At 43.4% G+C, this 15,258-nt stretch overlaps 1 protein-coding gene across 2 annotated transcripts in view; it reads left to right on the top strand.

Annotated features, from left to right (window-relative positions):
- RIN2 (Ras and Rab interactor 2) overlaps positions 1–15,258 on the top strand; it is a 113,781-nt gene that overhangs the window by 44,598 nt on the left and 53,925 nt on the right. For both annotated transcript variants that reach the window (XM_026653198.2, XM_029911908.1), the window contains one exon: positions 801–893. In XM_026653198.2, the coding sequence (XP_026508983.1) occupies positions 801–893 (93 nt within the window). The remainder of the gene's footprint in view (positions 1–800; positions 894–15,258) is intronic.

Here is a 15,258-nt window from a genome sequence, read left to right as displayed (position 1 = left end):
AGTTTTTAACTTAGGGTGAAAAATGATGACTAAGGACTGCAGATTTTGGCCTTTGTTTAGTTCAGGACTATGTTTGCAGGAAATACAAACTTGAGTCAATTGAGAATGTTATCAGCTAAATATATTTATGGATACATGCATATAGTAAAGATATGTTTGTGCAGTCATTATATTCAGTGAATCACATTTTATTCAGCTATGGAAAAAGGTGATATCTTTGTAATTGCTATGGGAAAAGGTGATATCTTTATAATTGCGTCCCCAGTATAAATTTCTCTGATGCAAGGGTCAGAAAGATTAATGATTATTTCATCGACTTAAAGTAGGATTTCCCCCCCCCCCTTACATTTACAGTAACTTGTTCTCTGTCCCTTGCTGATGATATTTTTTTCTCTGATCAGCTACATTAAAGCTGTAATCTTTGGGAGTGGATTGTGGTGACATCTAACATTTGTTCTATTTGTACTTCAGACTGAGGTCAAGCAAACAAACAAAGCAATCATTATGTTTTAGCATTCTTTTTTAATGAGTGCATTAAAATCCTCTCAGAGAGCATTACAGGATCAGTTGTGAAGGGGAAGGGGGGGGAAACGGAACTTCTAGTAGCTGTCTTTTGAATCAGTGCAATTTATAGGAAATAATAGACAAAAAGGATATGTAAGGGCTTTGGTGGGAAATCAATGGCACTATGTTGTTGACGGAAAAAGATCTTGGCAGCACTGTTGTTGTGACTGTTCCTGTGGCTTAGAAAGGAATTTCCTACAGACTGGACTAACCTTTAAAAATGTCTCTACTTTTAGGAGTTCAAGACGTTCAGTGGAGTCTTCCCAGGGAAGATGTCGTCTGTGACAATGGAAGCCCGTTGTCTGGAAAAGAGAGGAAGTTTCTTTAAGGTAAAAGGAAGATCTCATTTACTTCAATAATTAGGAAGACACATTTGCTTTGAAAAGTATGGCTGTTTATAATCTCACTACCAGCTGCAGAGAACCTTGGTACTTTTACAAAGCTATGCTGCGAGAACTTGCCTTAGCACAGTTGGAAGTTTATCCTGTCTTCCAGCAGTTTAGGATTTTGTAATTGAACAGACAAATACAAACACAAAGCACATGGCTTTATGTGAAACTGATGCTGCAGAATATGCCAAACAGCCTTCGATATGTAGAGCGCTTTATTTGTAAATTGGTAAGCATCTTACTATGTGTCTCATTTTACAAGTTTTGAGCTCTGATTTAAAGTCCAGTCCTTTCATTTGTGTGTTTTTTGCTATATACTGTATATAACTATACATTCTGTGTAAAGGTTTCTCTTGGCTTTCCCTGCATCTGCTACTGACAATACACATTAAACACACACACACACACACACAGAGAGACATCACCTGTTCTTATAGTTCTTACAGCAGGTATTGCTGTAATTAAAGTTGCAAGACAACTTTGACTTTTTTCATTCTAACTCCTGATTTTGCTTTGTTCATAATTTTTCTGAAAAAATTCTCCCTTTGGTTGAATCTTTCTGTGCTTAGTTTCAGTCCATAGATTATTTTATGAAAACTTGTAGAAAAAGTCTTTAATGGTTTTTGAGTTACCTGAGCATGAAAAAATGTATTGTTTTTCTACTTTAAGCAGATATTTAAGATTTTTTTTTTAATGTACCGATAAACTCAAATGACTGGACTTCTAAAATTCTGGATTTCGTACATGGCTAGTCGTCAGTGAGGAATAGCTGTGTCAATTCTGAGACCATATTTTAAAATACCCGGTTAAAAGCGACCTGAAAGTGGAGTTCATGCATTTACTGTTAAATAATGTACTAAGTTTTAAGCTACATGCTCACCTGCAACACTATGGAATAGCAAAAAACATAATTGTGTAACACCACAGTCCTACAATCAGGATTTTTCTTTCTTCCACTCCCCTGAGTTATATATTTGTAAATAAAAACAAGGAAATTAAATGCAACAACCATTTTTCATGTGACATTAAGACAGCAAATTTCAACACAACAATCACAAAATTGGAACAGTAAAAGTTTACATAGCAACATTGATTTACCCCTATGGTGCACAAAGATATAACAAGATCTAGTGGCTGGAAGTTGAAGTTAGACAAACTCAGACTAGAAATAAAGAGGAATTTTTTAACAGTGAAAATAATTAACCATTGGAACAATTTGCCAAGGGTTGTGGTGGATTCTCCATCACTGGCAATTTTAAAATCAGGACTGGATTATTACTAAAATAGATGCTGTAGTCCAAACGGAAACTATTTCAGGGAATTATGGCCTTTGTATTATACACAAGGTCAGACTAAATTATCACAATTGTTCCTTCTGGCCTTGGAATCTATGAATATTTTTTATTACTACTGTAGTTGGTATGTTAAAAGTATACTTAATGTGCAGAGAATGTGTCAAGTTAGTTAACTCACTGTTGCACCAACAATGTATTGCTGGATTGCGGTTCGTTTTATATTTTCATTTTATTTAAGAAATCCTTTTTCCCTCCTGAAGATAAGGATATAATGAAAGCTTTTACACAGAAGGTTGTTGCATGCTGACATAAAAATCATTAGTTTGTGATGTGGAAAATGTCTGTGACTCCTAGGGGGCGTGTGTGTGTATGTCTGAGGTTTTGATGATACTTGCCCTTTTGGATATTATCCGCCTGTACATTACAATGAAAACAGTGTTACAATAGACAACGAGGACACTGCAGGAACACTTGTTTTTTAAATTTAAGAATTTGCAGTTATCTTCCCTGCTAACTTAGGGTCAGATCTTCTGAGGCATTTAGATGCCTAAAGATGCAGATAAGCATCTAGTGAGATTTTCAAAAGCATCTAAGAAGGCTAGATGCCTAATTCCCACTTAGGCCTTTTTGAAAACCCCGCTTGGTGCCTATCTATATCTTTAGGAGACTAAATGCCTTTGAAACTCTGGCCCTTAGACCCTTAAGTTGCTTAGACCAGTATACTGGGTGAAACAGATATTAAGAAATCCATCCACCATGGCAATATACACATTGGGTTTATTGAGAGGAAATGCTAATAGCTTCACATAGGAGGATACTGGTTAATGCTCTCTGATTCTTAGGATACTGTTTTTAGCTGTCACAGTGGCATACAGGTACTGATCTCCTATGTTTCAATACAAAAGGCCAATGAACCTGCAGAATAGAGCTAAAGTGTAAGAATTGCATGAAATGGGCCAGGAGGACATTTATAGAAGGATGAAAAAGAACCAACAGCCTGGCACACCGTCTGAAGCACTGACACCCGTTGGGGGTTCTATGGATTTGGAGGGGAGTTCTAACTGCTCAGAGTGTGGTGCCCCTGCTGTAGGCATCATGGGCTCCTCAGAATCCCACTGAATACTCCTTGGAAGTGCCTGAATTCCTGAACAACATTAACTTCAGATCCAGTGTTTTTTACCCCCACTAAGCTAATCATGAGCATCTGCTTGGGGAAGGCATACCCTGTGGATTCCCCAAAACCAATGGGCCAGAGCTTTCCACAGATCCATTCTCCATGAATGAAAAGTCTACTACCCCCTCCCCCATTCCCACCTGTTGTGCACAGCTACAGATTCCTACTTCCCCAGGGAGCATGTGTCAGGAACTATCCTGCTGAGTTTTTGACCTAGCTGTTCCCCCTTTTCATTGCCGAGTCAACCCAAGTGATTAGCACCTGGGGAGCTCAGCCTGGGTGTGAGCAGCCACACTGCAAAGCCATAACCCATTTACTGCATCCTCCCCATGTGTCGCTAGGATGCTGTGCACTGCAACCGCTCAGATTCTTTCCCAATGAATTGTGGGAGAACTGGTTTGTCATTTGGGGCACATGGTAGGGAATTGTGGGAAGGAATTGGAGGACATTGAGTGGTTTAGCCTGCAATCTTACTGCGAAGTGGGTGGATTGCCCACCCAAATGAAAGCAACACTTGGGTTTTGGCCCATGGCTCAGATGAGCGGCTGGCTTGGATTGAAAGTCCCACTAAACTTGGGAGAGAGGATTTTGTGTGGATGGGAGAGGAATTGGGGCAACACCTGTTTAGAAGCATGAGTTAACTCTGCAGTGAAGAGGTATCCACAGAGTGACGCTCCACTAGGAAAATCTGTAATTCTGCCCCAGCTCTACTGACAGCGTAAATAGTAGTGCAGACCAGACACAGGCATTTCTGTTTAATTCTGCTCCCGGACCAGTCTGCACTACACCTTACACCACTGCTGAAAAAGTACAAGTTTCTCTAATGTAGACAGGGCCTGTAAGTAGTGACTGAAATGCTAGGAGGGCTGGCTGGTGCTGAATTAATATGTTTGGATTGTTTTTGTCTCAGAATATTGTCATACTGCTGCAAACTTAGTTACTTGACACTGAAGAGATGGATCTTTCAGAAATAATGGTATTGACTCTCTGCTGCTAACATACATAAAAAGCTAAAACGTAACTGACCCTGGCAGCTGCCATCCTGCTGAGTCTTACTTGCCCCGCCTTCCCCATCTGTTCTAGTCACACCCTAATCTTCCCCCCAGCAGGTTACATTCCAGACATTTCACAGCTGTTGCCCTTCCCGCACCAAGGCTGAAAACATCTCTTGCTGTCTGGAATCCCTCCCAGCAAATTGTACCCTAATGCCTTGTCTACAGAAGAGACATTTGGTATGCCTAGCATGCCAGCAACACTTCATGTGCCCATGAACCTCTGTGCTCCCAATGGTGCAGAGACAAGCACAGCAGTTTGGATTAGACTTGCTTCCAGCAAAGCTAACCATGGTGTGCCTCTCATGAGTGTCAGTATGAATGGGGATAGCTTACATCATAGCTCCACTGGTTTAAACAGTCTTTCCAGAAGGCATTCTGAAATCTCCCAGAAGCCATTGCTTCAGGGAACTGTGCTGGGGGCTGTGAGGTAGGTATCCGGAGGACAATGCAACTGCATTGCAAGAGCAGCTGTCTAGCAAAAGTGCATTAAAAGCAGCATTGGTACTTGCACCAGTGAAATCTCACCAGTTCAGTTATAAATGGATCAGTTCTCCAGAGTGGAATCAGTGCTACAGTGTGTCTACACTATAGTGTTTTGTACCAGTTTTCTAGTAAAATCTTAGTGATGCAGTGCTTAAAATGGTCAGAAGAAGTGTGTGTGAAGGGGGAGAGGGGGCGCGTAGAGTATCTCCGTATCCTCACATCAGTCAATCCTCCTGCCCAGCAATTAATTCTGCATCCCAACTCCCAAATCAATTTTGCCCAATCTATTCTATCCCCTCAGCCAATTCCCCTCCTTCCCCCCCCCCCCACACGCCCCTGCTCCTCCTTCAGCTCCTGGGGTCCCTTTATTCCTCTCTCTCTGGCCTGGGGTCCACACTCCTTCCCAGGCTGGGTGATTCAGGGAGAGTGGAGGGGCTGTTGTTGCTTGGAGGGGGAGGGAAGGGAGCTGCCTTGAGAGGATGGGCTATTTCTGCTCCCTTCTCCCCCTCTCTTTGTGTGAGAGTGATGTTCCCTTGCTGAAGGGGGAGGGGAGGAAGAGAACTCTGCCTGTTTCCTGCCAACTGCCCTACCTACCTCAGGAGACGGGCTGAGGCAAGTGGAGAAAAGCAGCCAGTCCGAGGTGGCTTTCTCCCAGGTGGTACTAAGAATGTGCAACTTTGAGCTGTCCAGCTCACTTCTTAGAAATTTTATTTCTCAAGTCTGTGAGCCCCTCAACCTGACGTACTTCAAGCACTGAGCAAATGTTGGAAGCAGTGGAGAATAGAGAGCTCAAGTGTTTTAACAACTGGCACACTGGTAACTGACACCTTATCTACACTAGAGCTTACGCTGTTGCTAGCATTGGTATTGCTGCACCACTGATGGAAAATGGGTACAAAATTTCCAAGTGTAGACAAGTCCCTGGAGTCTGGTATTCAAGGTTCAACCAGTTGGGAGATTTTCCTCTTTCTCCCCTCTCCTCCGCTCCTTGATGAAGGATGGTCAGTATCTGTGAACTGTGCGCTATATGTATGCTGGAAAGGTGGCAGTAGAGGGTGTCCACAATAGTGCAGTGGGACATAATGGGTATGGCAGGTCAGACACAACCCTACTCACTGTCTGTCCTGCAAGATGGATCAGAACTACCTACAGCCATGGAGAAGTTAAAACTTCTGTAGGCATTTCTTAGCTAGTATGTCGGGTTTGAATTGTAATGCTATAGCCTGGGGTTTAAAAAAAACCCCAAAACCTAAAGGAGTTAGGTGCCCATCTTCCTCTGAATTTCAAAGGGATTTGGACACCTTAAGTTCCTTGGAAAATCCCAGCCGTACTCATTTTAAAATATATATTTATCAATCCAGCTGTTGTTTAAAAAACAAAGTGCAAGTCTTCCTTTTAAGTCCTTAGCTGGCAGTGGACGTGCCTAGACTCCCCATTACATAGGGGGTTATAATGTTAATTGACAAAGCATCGTGTCATTAATTTTCACTTTGACAGCTTCATAGTCTGATTACAATGACATACTTGTACGCTAAAATGCTCAGTTAATGCAGCACAGATTTTGTTTGTCTATTATTTTAACACAGTCTTATTAGGCAAGTCATTGGAAAACAAATGAGGCATGAGTTATATTGCAGTGATAGAGCTTTTTCCCCTGTGGTAATTTACGGAAAGCCTCATGCAATCAAAAATAACCAGGTTCATTTGGGGATAGAATTAGCTTCTCCGTTTTTGGAACACATTCTGGTTATGTCCTGCTTTGTATAAACCTAGCCATTGTCCTTATTTGGTGGCAATCAACAGTCTTTTTCATTTCGAGTGAATGGCCAGGCAATTCATTAATATGATCAAACTAGCTCAATTTCTCAGGAGTATGTGGAGATTATCTTCAGACATGGTGGAGGCCGGGAGTTTAGGAGGGTATGTATTGTCTACATTGACTTCAGTGGGACTTAAGCACATGCATTGTGCTTTACTGAATCGGGTCTTGATGATATTTTTTGGGGTTTTTTTTTGGTAAGTGAGATGCTCTCATTAGTTTATGTATAATTGTTGAAAACTATTGCTGTTTTCAACTAAGAAACAAACAAAACAAGACCTCGTGGTAACTAAAATAAACAAACACAAACTGACCATTTTATCTCCTTTATTTCAAGCCTCCTTATTGTAAGACAATTATATTAGGAGACCAAATTCTCCAGGTTACGAAGGCTTCTTTTTGACACTATAGCAACATAAGCAGCCGTAACATCAATTTAACTGGTCACTGAAGATTTCCACCCTCCTTTCTCCTCCTTCCCCATGTAAGGGAATTTTTGGGTGGTACAGGCACTTCCCGCCAGTCTTGCGCACTGGTATGTGGGTAACTAGACAAAAAGGGGTATGATTAGGACACGTGTGTGCCCTAGTAATCTCTAGCTACCAGAATGTCCCCTTGTGGCATTAGCAGCCAATGTAAAAACAGCCCCAAGGCTGCTCTCATTTTTGCCAGGGACCAGTCGAGTAGGTGGATGGCCCTTGGATTGGACGGGTGGAAATGTGGCTCAAAGCTACCTTTTCATTCCCACTGGAGAATTGTGCTGAGTACAGTTTGGCTGTAGCTCAGGATCTAGGCTAGAACATCTTGGCAGTTTCAAACCATCTGTGTATTCAGGCTGACTGCATTCCTTTTGTATTGTACAGTTGGAGAGCAGATGTATTGGTGACTTCTTTCACTCTACAGGGGTGTTTCCTTCTCTTTCTCCATATGTGGGGTCATTAGAGCACAGCTAAGTAACGTAGCTGCATCTGGATGGGTTAGACAAGAAAACACTTCAAAGTTCAGATTTAAAAAAGAATGCTATATTATTTTCTCTTTTTTTTATTTTTATTACTGCACCCAAATATTTTACTTAGTCTTTCACTGCTTTGTGTTTGGAGGGCATATCAGAGACATGTTCATATCCATGACAACTCCTAAGATATATTTCTCAGAATGTCCTCCCAAATTCACAGCCTGTCGTCATAGGAGAATTTAGGGACATTTTGCTCATATGTTTTATTTTACATTTATTCCAGTTACGTTTAATCTGCTGCCCAGTTTCCGAATGTACTTAAATCTATCTGGAATGTCTTGCCATTCTCAGTACCTTTTACTATTAAAAAAAACAACCAACACAAAAAAACCTCCTAACAGGTGTCGATGGCAAACTTCATCAACTTGTTGTCCTTTCTCAATAATATTGAAATGGTCCCCACTGTAATAGCTTCTGAGCACCTTGTAATTTTTAATGTTCATTCTCACAACAGAGGAAGCTAGGGAAATATTACTATTCCCATTTTACGAAAAGACTAAGGGCATGTCTGCACTTATTGGGGATCAGCGCTGTGGTGATCAATCCATTGGGGGTTGATTTAACAGGTCTACTGAAGACCCGCTAAATCAACCGCAGATCGCTCTCCCGTCGACTCCGGTACTCCACCGGAACAAGAAGTATAAGGTAAGTCAACGGGAGAGTTTCTCCTGTTGACCCAGCACGGTGTAGACTCCACAAAAGGTCGACCTACGCTATGTCCAGGCCCACCGAGAGCGATTCTGGGCCCCAGGGCCAGGGTCATCCCTGATGGGGGCGGGGCCTGGGGTGGAAGTGATGATTCGTCACTTCTGACGCCGTTACTTCTGGGACCAACTATGCCAGCCTGCGGGGGCCCCCAAAGCGCAGGGCCCGGCGCGGTCGTGCACGTCCGTAGGAGCCCTGCGGCCCATCTGGGCAATTTAAAATGGCCCGGGGCTCCCGGCTGCCGCCGCTGCTACTGCAGCAGTGGTGGCGGCTGGGGGCCTCCAGGCCCTTTAAAATCTCACGGGCCCCTGGGCAGTTGCCCCCTCGCCCCTCCACCTCACCCCCGGGTGTAGACCATAGTGTAGATCTGCCCTAAGTGACTCACTCCAAGGTCACACAAGATTTTTTTTTTTTTTTGGCAGAGAATTGAACCTTCATCTCCCTAGTCCCAGGTTAGTATCTAACCAACGGGTCATCCTTCCTCTCTGTTGGCTCTCCCAACCGTCAAAACATTTTAGAGGGACCCATCTATTGTCTGTCTTCCCTGAAAATAAACAGTTTCTAAGACTTGCCTATTACTTAACCAGATTTTAATCCGTAACAGAGTTAAATGTTACCAGCCCAAGGGAGGGGATATTAGAAATTCCTGGCTCACAGCACAAATTGCAAGCTGCTGAAGTATATAAATACTTCAGTTCTATACAGACATTGGGAAAAGTCCACAAATAGGAACTCTCGAGCATTCGGCCATCATTGGCTTTTTGCCAGGCTCTTATACAGACCGCCCTTTGAGAATTGCTGCACTCTACTTATCAAAACAGGAAGGAAAAAGCTCAGATGCCAAAGAGGATGCAAGGCTCCAGAAAGAATGAAAAATGGAAATGCTGGGGGGAAAGGGAGCTAGAGCAGAGAGTTGCTTCCTGATGAAGTACAGCATAGGTCCTTGTTTTTAGGCTATGCTCCCTTTCCAGGTTAGAAATGTTTATCCTCCTTTTTCCATCTTAGCTATTTTAAAGGTCTGAGTGTGATCCCTTGGAAACATTCAGCGGTCGCCACTACAGTTGATCTTTGAAGTGCATTATGAGCAACTTGGAGGTTTCATAAATTCACAGTGAACTTTTAGTTACATTGCAGTACAGAAGCAGGTAATGCATCTGCCATGCAAAGATGGGCATCATTTTTCTTTCTAACCGATGTCCTGCAACATCCATCTAGACAAAAGGCACCTGTTCTGCAACACTGAGACTTTTGGCACCAGTCCAACGGATAGAAAGACCCACCTGTAAAAATCAATGGTATGGACAACTTTCCGAGGGCTATGTGAGACAGTGGACTAGATTATCCATTGTGGCTGCACTCCTCTAGACACAGGGCAGTAGTGTGTGGTGATGGGAGGGGGACTTCTGGAAGATGGTTATAGGTCTCTGATTCTGTGGTGCTTGGCCCCAAAGTCTGTTAGAATAGCTTAGAATAGCAGTTCTCCAACTGTAGGTTGGTACCCCAAAGTGGGTCACAACCCCATTTTAATGGGGTCACCAGGGCTGGCTTAGATTTGCTGGGGCCCGACGCAGAAGCCTGAGCCCCACCTCTTAGGGCCGAAGCCAAAGCCTGAGGACTTCAGCCCTGGGCAGCGGTGCTCAGATTACAGGACCCCTGCCTGAGGCTGAAGCCCTTGGCTTTGGTCCCCCCACCCAGAGCAGTGGGGTTCAGGCTTTGGCTTTGGCCTTCCCCCACCCAAGGCGGCAGGGCTCAGGCAGGCTTAGGCTTCGGTCCCCCCTCCCTGGGGTCGTGTAGTAATTTCATTGCACCGCGACCCCCTTCTGACAACAAAAGTTTGAGAACCCCTGGCTTAGAGGCTGTTCTGACTTATACCACTGGTATAAGGTCCTAAAGATGGAAAGCAGAGTGGAAGAGCAATTTCATCAGTTCAGGAGCAGAGGAAACTGATGTGCGTGAATAGCAGTGGTCTAGTCCATTTGTGGACAGTGTATACTAATCAGTATACCATCTGCACTAGCCTTCAAAGTCTAGGCCTATGGGATGAATATTGTTGGCTGACATTAAGCATAATGGGTTGCAGTATAAAAGAAAACGGGTGTGTGTGGTTTTGAGATGCTCGTATTTTGCAATTTCGTTCCTGAATTTTGTGAGTGTAAACAATTAGTACTTGGGTAATGTTTGGAATAGGTTTTGTTGGGCAATATCATGCCAGAGAAGAGTTCTGTGGTTGCTGATGTATACTATGATGGTATGCTAATATGTGACGTCATGTACTCTGGGTCATGATAATGATTATTTGGGTTTATAATGGCTGTGTATTTCTTCAAATGAAAATGAATGGCTAAATGATGTTATTACAGAATTTGACCTTGAAAAGGGTTTTCCTTTTTTGGATTATTTCTGAGGAAGCATTGTGGATGTGAAACTGGTTGTTATATATGTAGAAATTACTGACTTAATTTAAACTTTGGATTCCAGATGATGACTTTCTATTTCCACCTAGGCGTTTGCTCTGTGTGGTGTTGTTTTTTTATTTTTTTATTCTTTGTATATGTGCACCAATGGTCCCAGTTTCAGTAATTCCTGTAGTATTGGCTTTGGTATCAGTATCTCATTGCCATGAATAATCCCTGTAAGATCTCTGCAGATCACTTCCATGGTCTTAAAGCTTATGATTGCTATGAGCTTGGTACAGAGCCTGCAAACAGAAATGTATTTCCATCTGATCTTTTAAGAAAATTTCCTCAAAATATTAGTCTTTTGGGGCCTGATCCAAAACTCCTTGAAAGTCAGCGGTCTTTTTTCATTGAGTTAAATGAGATTTCAAACAGACCCTTTGTGAAGGCAGAACTGAATTTCAAGAATTCAACTATATTGGGCCTTATGAGGTAACGAGCACCTGCAACTGCATTGACCTCTCTACATCATAACTGTTGTCATTATATGTTCAGCGTTCTAGCTGGTAGTTTTGGGTAGAAGTGTGTTTGTTAAGAGCGCCATGTAAAGATCTGCACACAAGCTGCCCTTTATGGTGTACAACTGTGAGGAACTGGGGGATCTGTCTATACAGCAGTGGTCACCAACTGGTAGATCGCAATTGACTGGTCGATCCTGGAGCCTCTGACAGTCGATCGCGATCTCTGTCCGCTAACCGGGAGCTGCCCGAGGAAAGTGCCACCCACATCCCAACCCCCTGCCCCAGCCCTGAGCCCCCTCCTGGAGCTGCACCCCACACCCCCTCCTGCACCCCTACCCAAGGCTCAGCCCAGAGCCACCTCCGACACTCTAAACCCCTCAGCCCCAGCCCAGAGCCCACACCCCCTTCCCGCACCCAACCTCCTGTCCCAACCCCGTGAAAGTGAGTGAGGATGGGGGAGAGCGAACGATGGAGGGAAGGGGGATAGGAGAGGGGTGGGGCCTTGGGGAAGGGGCGGGGTAGATCCTGGGTGGCACTTAAATTCGAAAAGTGATCTTGTGCGTAAAAAGGTAGCAGACCACTGCTGTACAGTCTATGCAGTCTGTGTGAGATTATGAACTCTCTCTATATATATACCAAAATGCAAACTCCATTTTGAATGTGCAGCCTTTTGCCTTGTCTCTTGTCTGTTTCAGCTTATCCATTCATATGGGTAGGTTCTATTCAGTTCACGTTAATGATTCTGGTCTTGAACCAGAATGTTAAGTGATTCAAATATCTCATCCCTTCCCTTTTACAATCAGTATGCAAAGTGCATAGGGAAGTTTAGGCATGCATACTAATCATTAACATATTACCAAAATTTCCACATCCATCCCATCAACAAATATTTCTATTGATCCTAGAAAACCCAGGAACATTCTTGAGCTCCATCTGCTGGTACATTAGCTGTTAGCACCTCTTGTAACAATATCTGCCTGTAAACAGCAAAAATGTAAACATTCTTATAACAATTTCCAGTTGGAATTCTGTCAAGACTAGGGCAACTATTTTTGCTTTGACTAATTGTTTGTTTGTTTGTTGCAAAAAATTGTTTGTGCTTTCTGTGAAAAATTCATTTTTCTTTTGTCAAAACAAAAACAAAAAAACAACCTTAAAAACAAAAATATTTTGGCCAAAAACTGAGATTTTGATTTGGATATGTTGCCCCAATGCCTTCTGGGAATTGCAATTTGGTTGGCTTATGTCCCCATTCTCTTCTGTGGTTTGTACATGTTAGCTGGGCTTCAGGTCCCATGATGCATCGTGGTCAAAGGACTCCCATGGTCCACAGCCTTCCCTTAACAAATTGCTGCATCCTGGGCTTGCACCAGCTGTCCTGCCACTGTGACAGGGAGCGACACTGCTCCCCACCTCCAGTGTGTACCTCCGCTACAGGTACCCCCTCAGTTCCTGCCCCTCCGGCAATGTCCTCTTTTGGGGAACCTGAAAGATGGTAACCCTAGCATGGGGTCGCAACGCCACTCATGTTTAGCCTGCCCACTCCTCCATCGTGGACCTTGGGTGGACTGCCAAAAAAGAGAAAATGCAGTTTATGGGCCACCTTCATAAAAAGTTTGGGAACTACTCCGTTAATAAACTCCACACAGGCTCTCTCATGGCTAACACCAGTCTTGCCTGGAGCAGGTTTAATAACAAACAATTCAAAACAATCCTCAAAGTCCTAAAACGAAGTCCATCACCACAACAACATAAACATTCATACTCCACTCTGGGACATTCAGCCAGTCCTGAAGCTTTTTTGTTCCAGTCTGCTCTTCATCAAGCAACCACTCCCAGACCTTCCTTGCTGGAGCTGAGCCTTTTTCGTCTCTGGATAGCCCCCTTCTGCTGCTCTCCTGGCCCTCCTCTGGTTATTCAGGGTCTCCTGCAGGAACTTTCTGCTCTCTACAGCCTCTGCCACAACTTCCTTTAGCAACATCCTCACCTCCCTGGGTTGAGAGAAGTCAGCAGGTAGCCAGCCTTCCCCTTTTGCAGTCTCCCCCTTTATAATGCCCAGGTGCTTTTCCTTAAGCCCAGTTGGGTAGCAGGTAATCCATCGCAGGTGCACTGGCCCCTGCTCCCTCTTAAAGGGGCCAGTCATCCAGTGACGACAGATTGCTTTCAATAGAAAAATAACACAGGGCTACTGTATCAATTGGTTGCTTTATTCCAATATTTAGTTAATTAAAAACCACTTATTTTTGAAAAATTGAGAAGCTGCTGCAACAGTGGCAGTTTGATACCCCATGGATTCCAGGGATCTAGCTAAAGAATTTAGGGCCAGCTTTCTGTGGACTAGCTAGGGCCTTTTCTCAGATGGACAAATGGTTCTCTAGCTAGATGAGAGATTGCTTGGGTCATACTTAAGAGGCCATGGGGAAACAATTGAATAGCGGATCTTTGGAGGGGCAACCCAGGTTGTCTTTAGATTCCTGTTCCTTCCTTAGAGTGAAGAGCGCTGTGATTTTAATGTTCTCCCCTGCTGTTCAGACGTTTCCTTTTGGCTAGTTTTTTTCCTCCTCTTCGGTTTAGTTAGGCAAGGCTAAGAGGAAAGCAACCAAGTGCTCCTATTGTGGTGAGAGTGCACAATCAGGTCTGACCAGTTCCTCTGCATTTTATATGGAAAGCTTCTCAACTGTAATGCATGATCATGGCTGAGGTATCTAAAACACCCAGCCTTGCTGCCACTGTAGCTACTGAGGAGAGCAGACCTCTACAATTGAAGAGTGGTCAAGGTTGGTAGACCTCTGGGATGCCAAAGTAGTACAGGTAATTAGAGAAATGACTCTTCCTTCCCCCCACTCCTGATAGACTTCTCTGTACCAATTGCCTTTGTGGCAGCCAGAGGGCAGCTGGAGAATCCTTCCTCTGCTCCTGTTAAGTCCTAAGAAAGCACCTGAAATTAAAAGAGAGACCTATCGTGGAAGTCACTTGGGTTGCAAGTCAGTGCTTAAGTAATCTCTGTTCCCTTTGCCTCATTTGATAATGTCTTCTTAAAAACTGTGGCTCCCTCTTTTAATGTGCCAATTAAGAGTAGTCTACACAGTTATTCTGAATCTTTGCCTCATGTAAGATGCTTGCAGGGCAGGCCTTAGGGCTTATGGGACCTTGTGCAAAGCAGCGTGAGGTAATATTGTAGTTCCTTCCTCCTTGTGATCAGGCCCTCCATTCTCTGTGGTGTTGTTGGAGGCACTCTGACAGGAGGATTGGATAGGAGGAGAGGGGACTCTGTGTCACCACATACATAGCATAGGTCTAAGGATGCTCCTAAATACCCAAAATGCTGCTCTCTTGACTTCAGAGATGTCCCTGTCAGCTTAATACTTCATATTGCAAAGGTCATTTTTAGAGTTGGTATACTGAATTAACCAGAATAATCCTTTAATAATAATATAATATAATATATTTTAAAAATCTGCTTCTATGTAGTGATTTTCATTGGAGGATCTCGTACTTTATAAAGGTAAATAGAATTACAGGTCACACAATGCATCATTGGCAATCAAGAGTTTGAACCCAGGTTTTCTAACTCGTAATCTTCTATTCTAATAATTAGCTGACGATGTCTCCTTCTTAAATTACTTGGATTGAAGAAATAAGGAAGCAGCAAGTCTCGTGGAAGTAAGTGGTTACTCATCCCTGTACTGATCTCAGCATTTCAGCCACTTGGATACTCAGGGTTTGAAAACTCTATTTCCTCACAGTGAATAGGAAACCTCTGAGGGCATGTACCATCGCTTTCCGCAGAACCTAAGCGTTCTTCTTTTTTCCAAAACAAACACAACCAACCCCCCCCCAAA

The sequence above is a fragment of the Terrapene carolina genome, unplaced genomic scaffold, assembly GCF_002925995.2.
Source record: "Terrapene carolina triunguis isolate 2854851 unplaced genomic scaffold, T_m_triunguis-2.0 Scaffold132, whole genome shotgun sequence".
In the NCBI taxonomy this organism is placed as follows: domain Eukaryota; kingdom Metazoa; phylum Chordata; order Testudines; family Emydidae; genus Terrapene; species Terrapene triunguis.
Note: the sequence above shows the minus strand (reverse complement) of the source record. Positions and strands in the feature narration are given on the sequence as shown.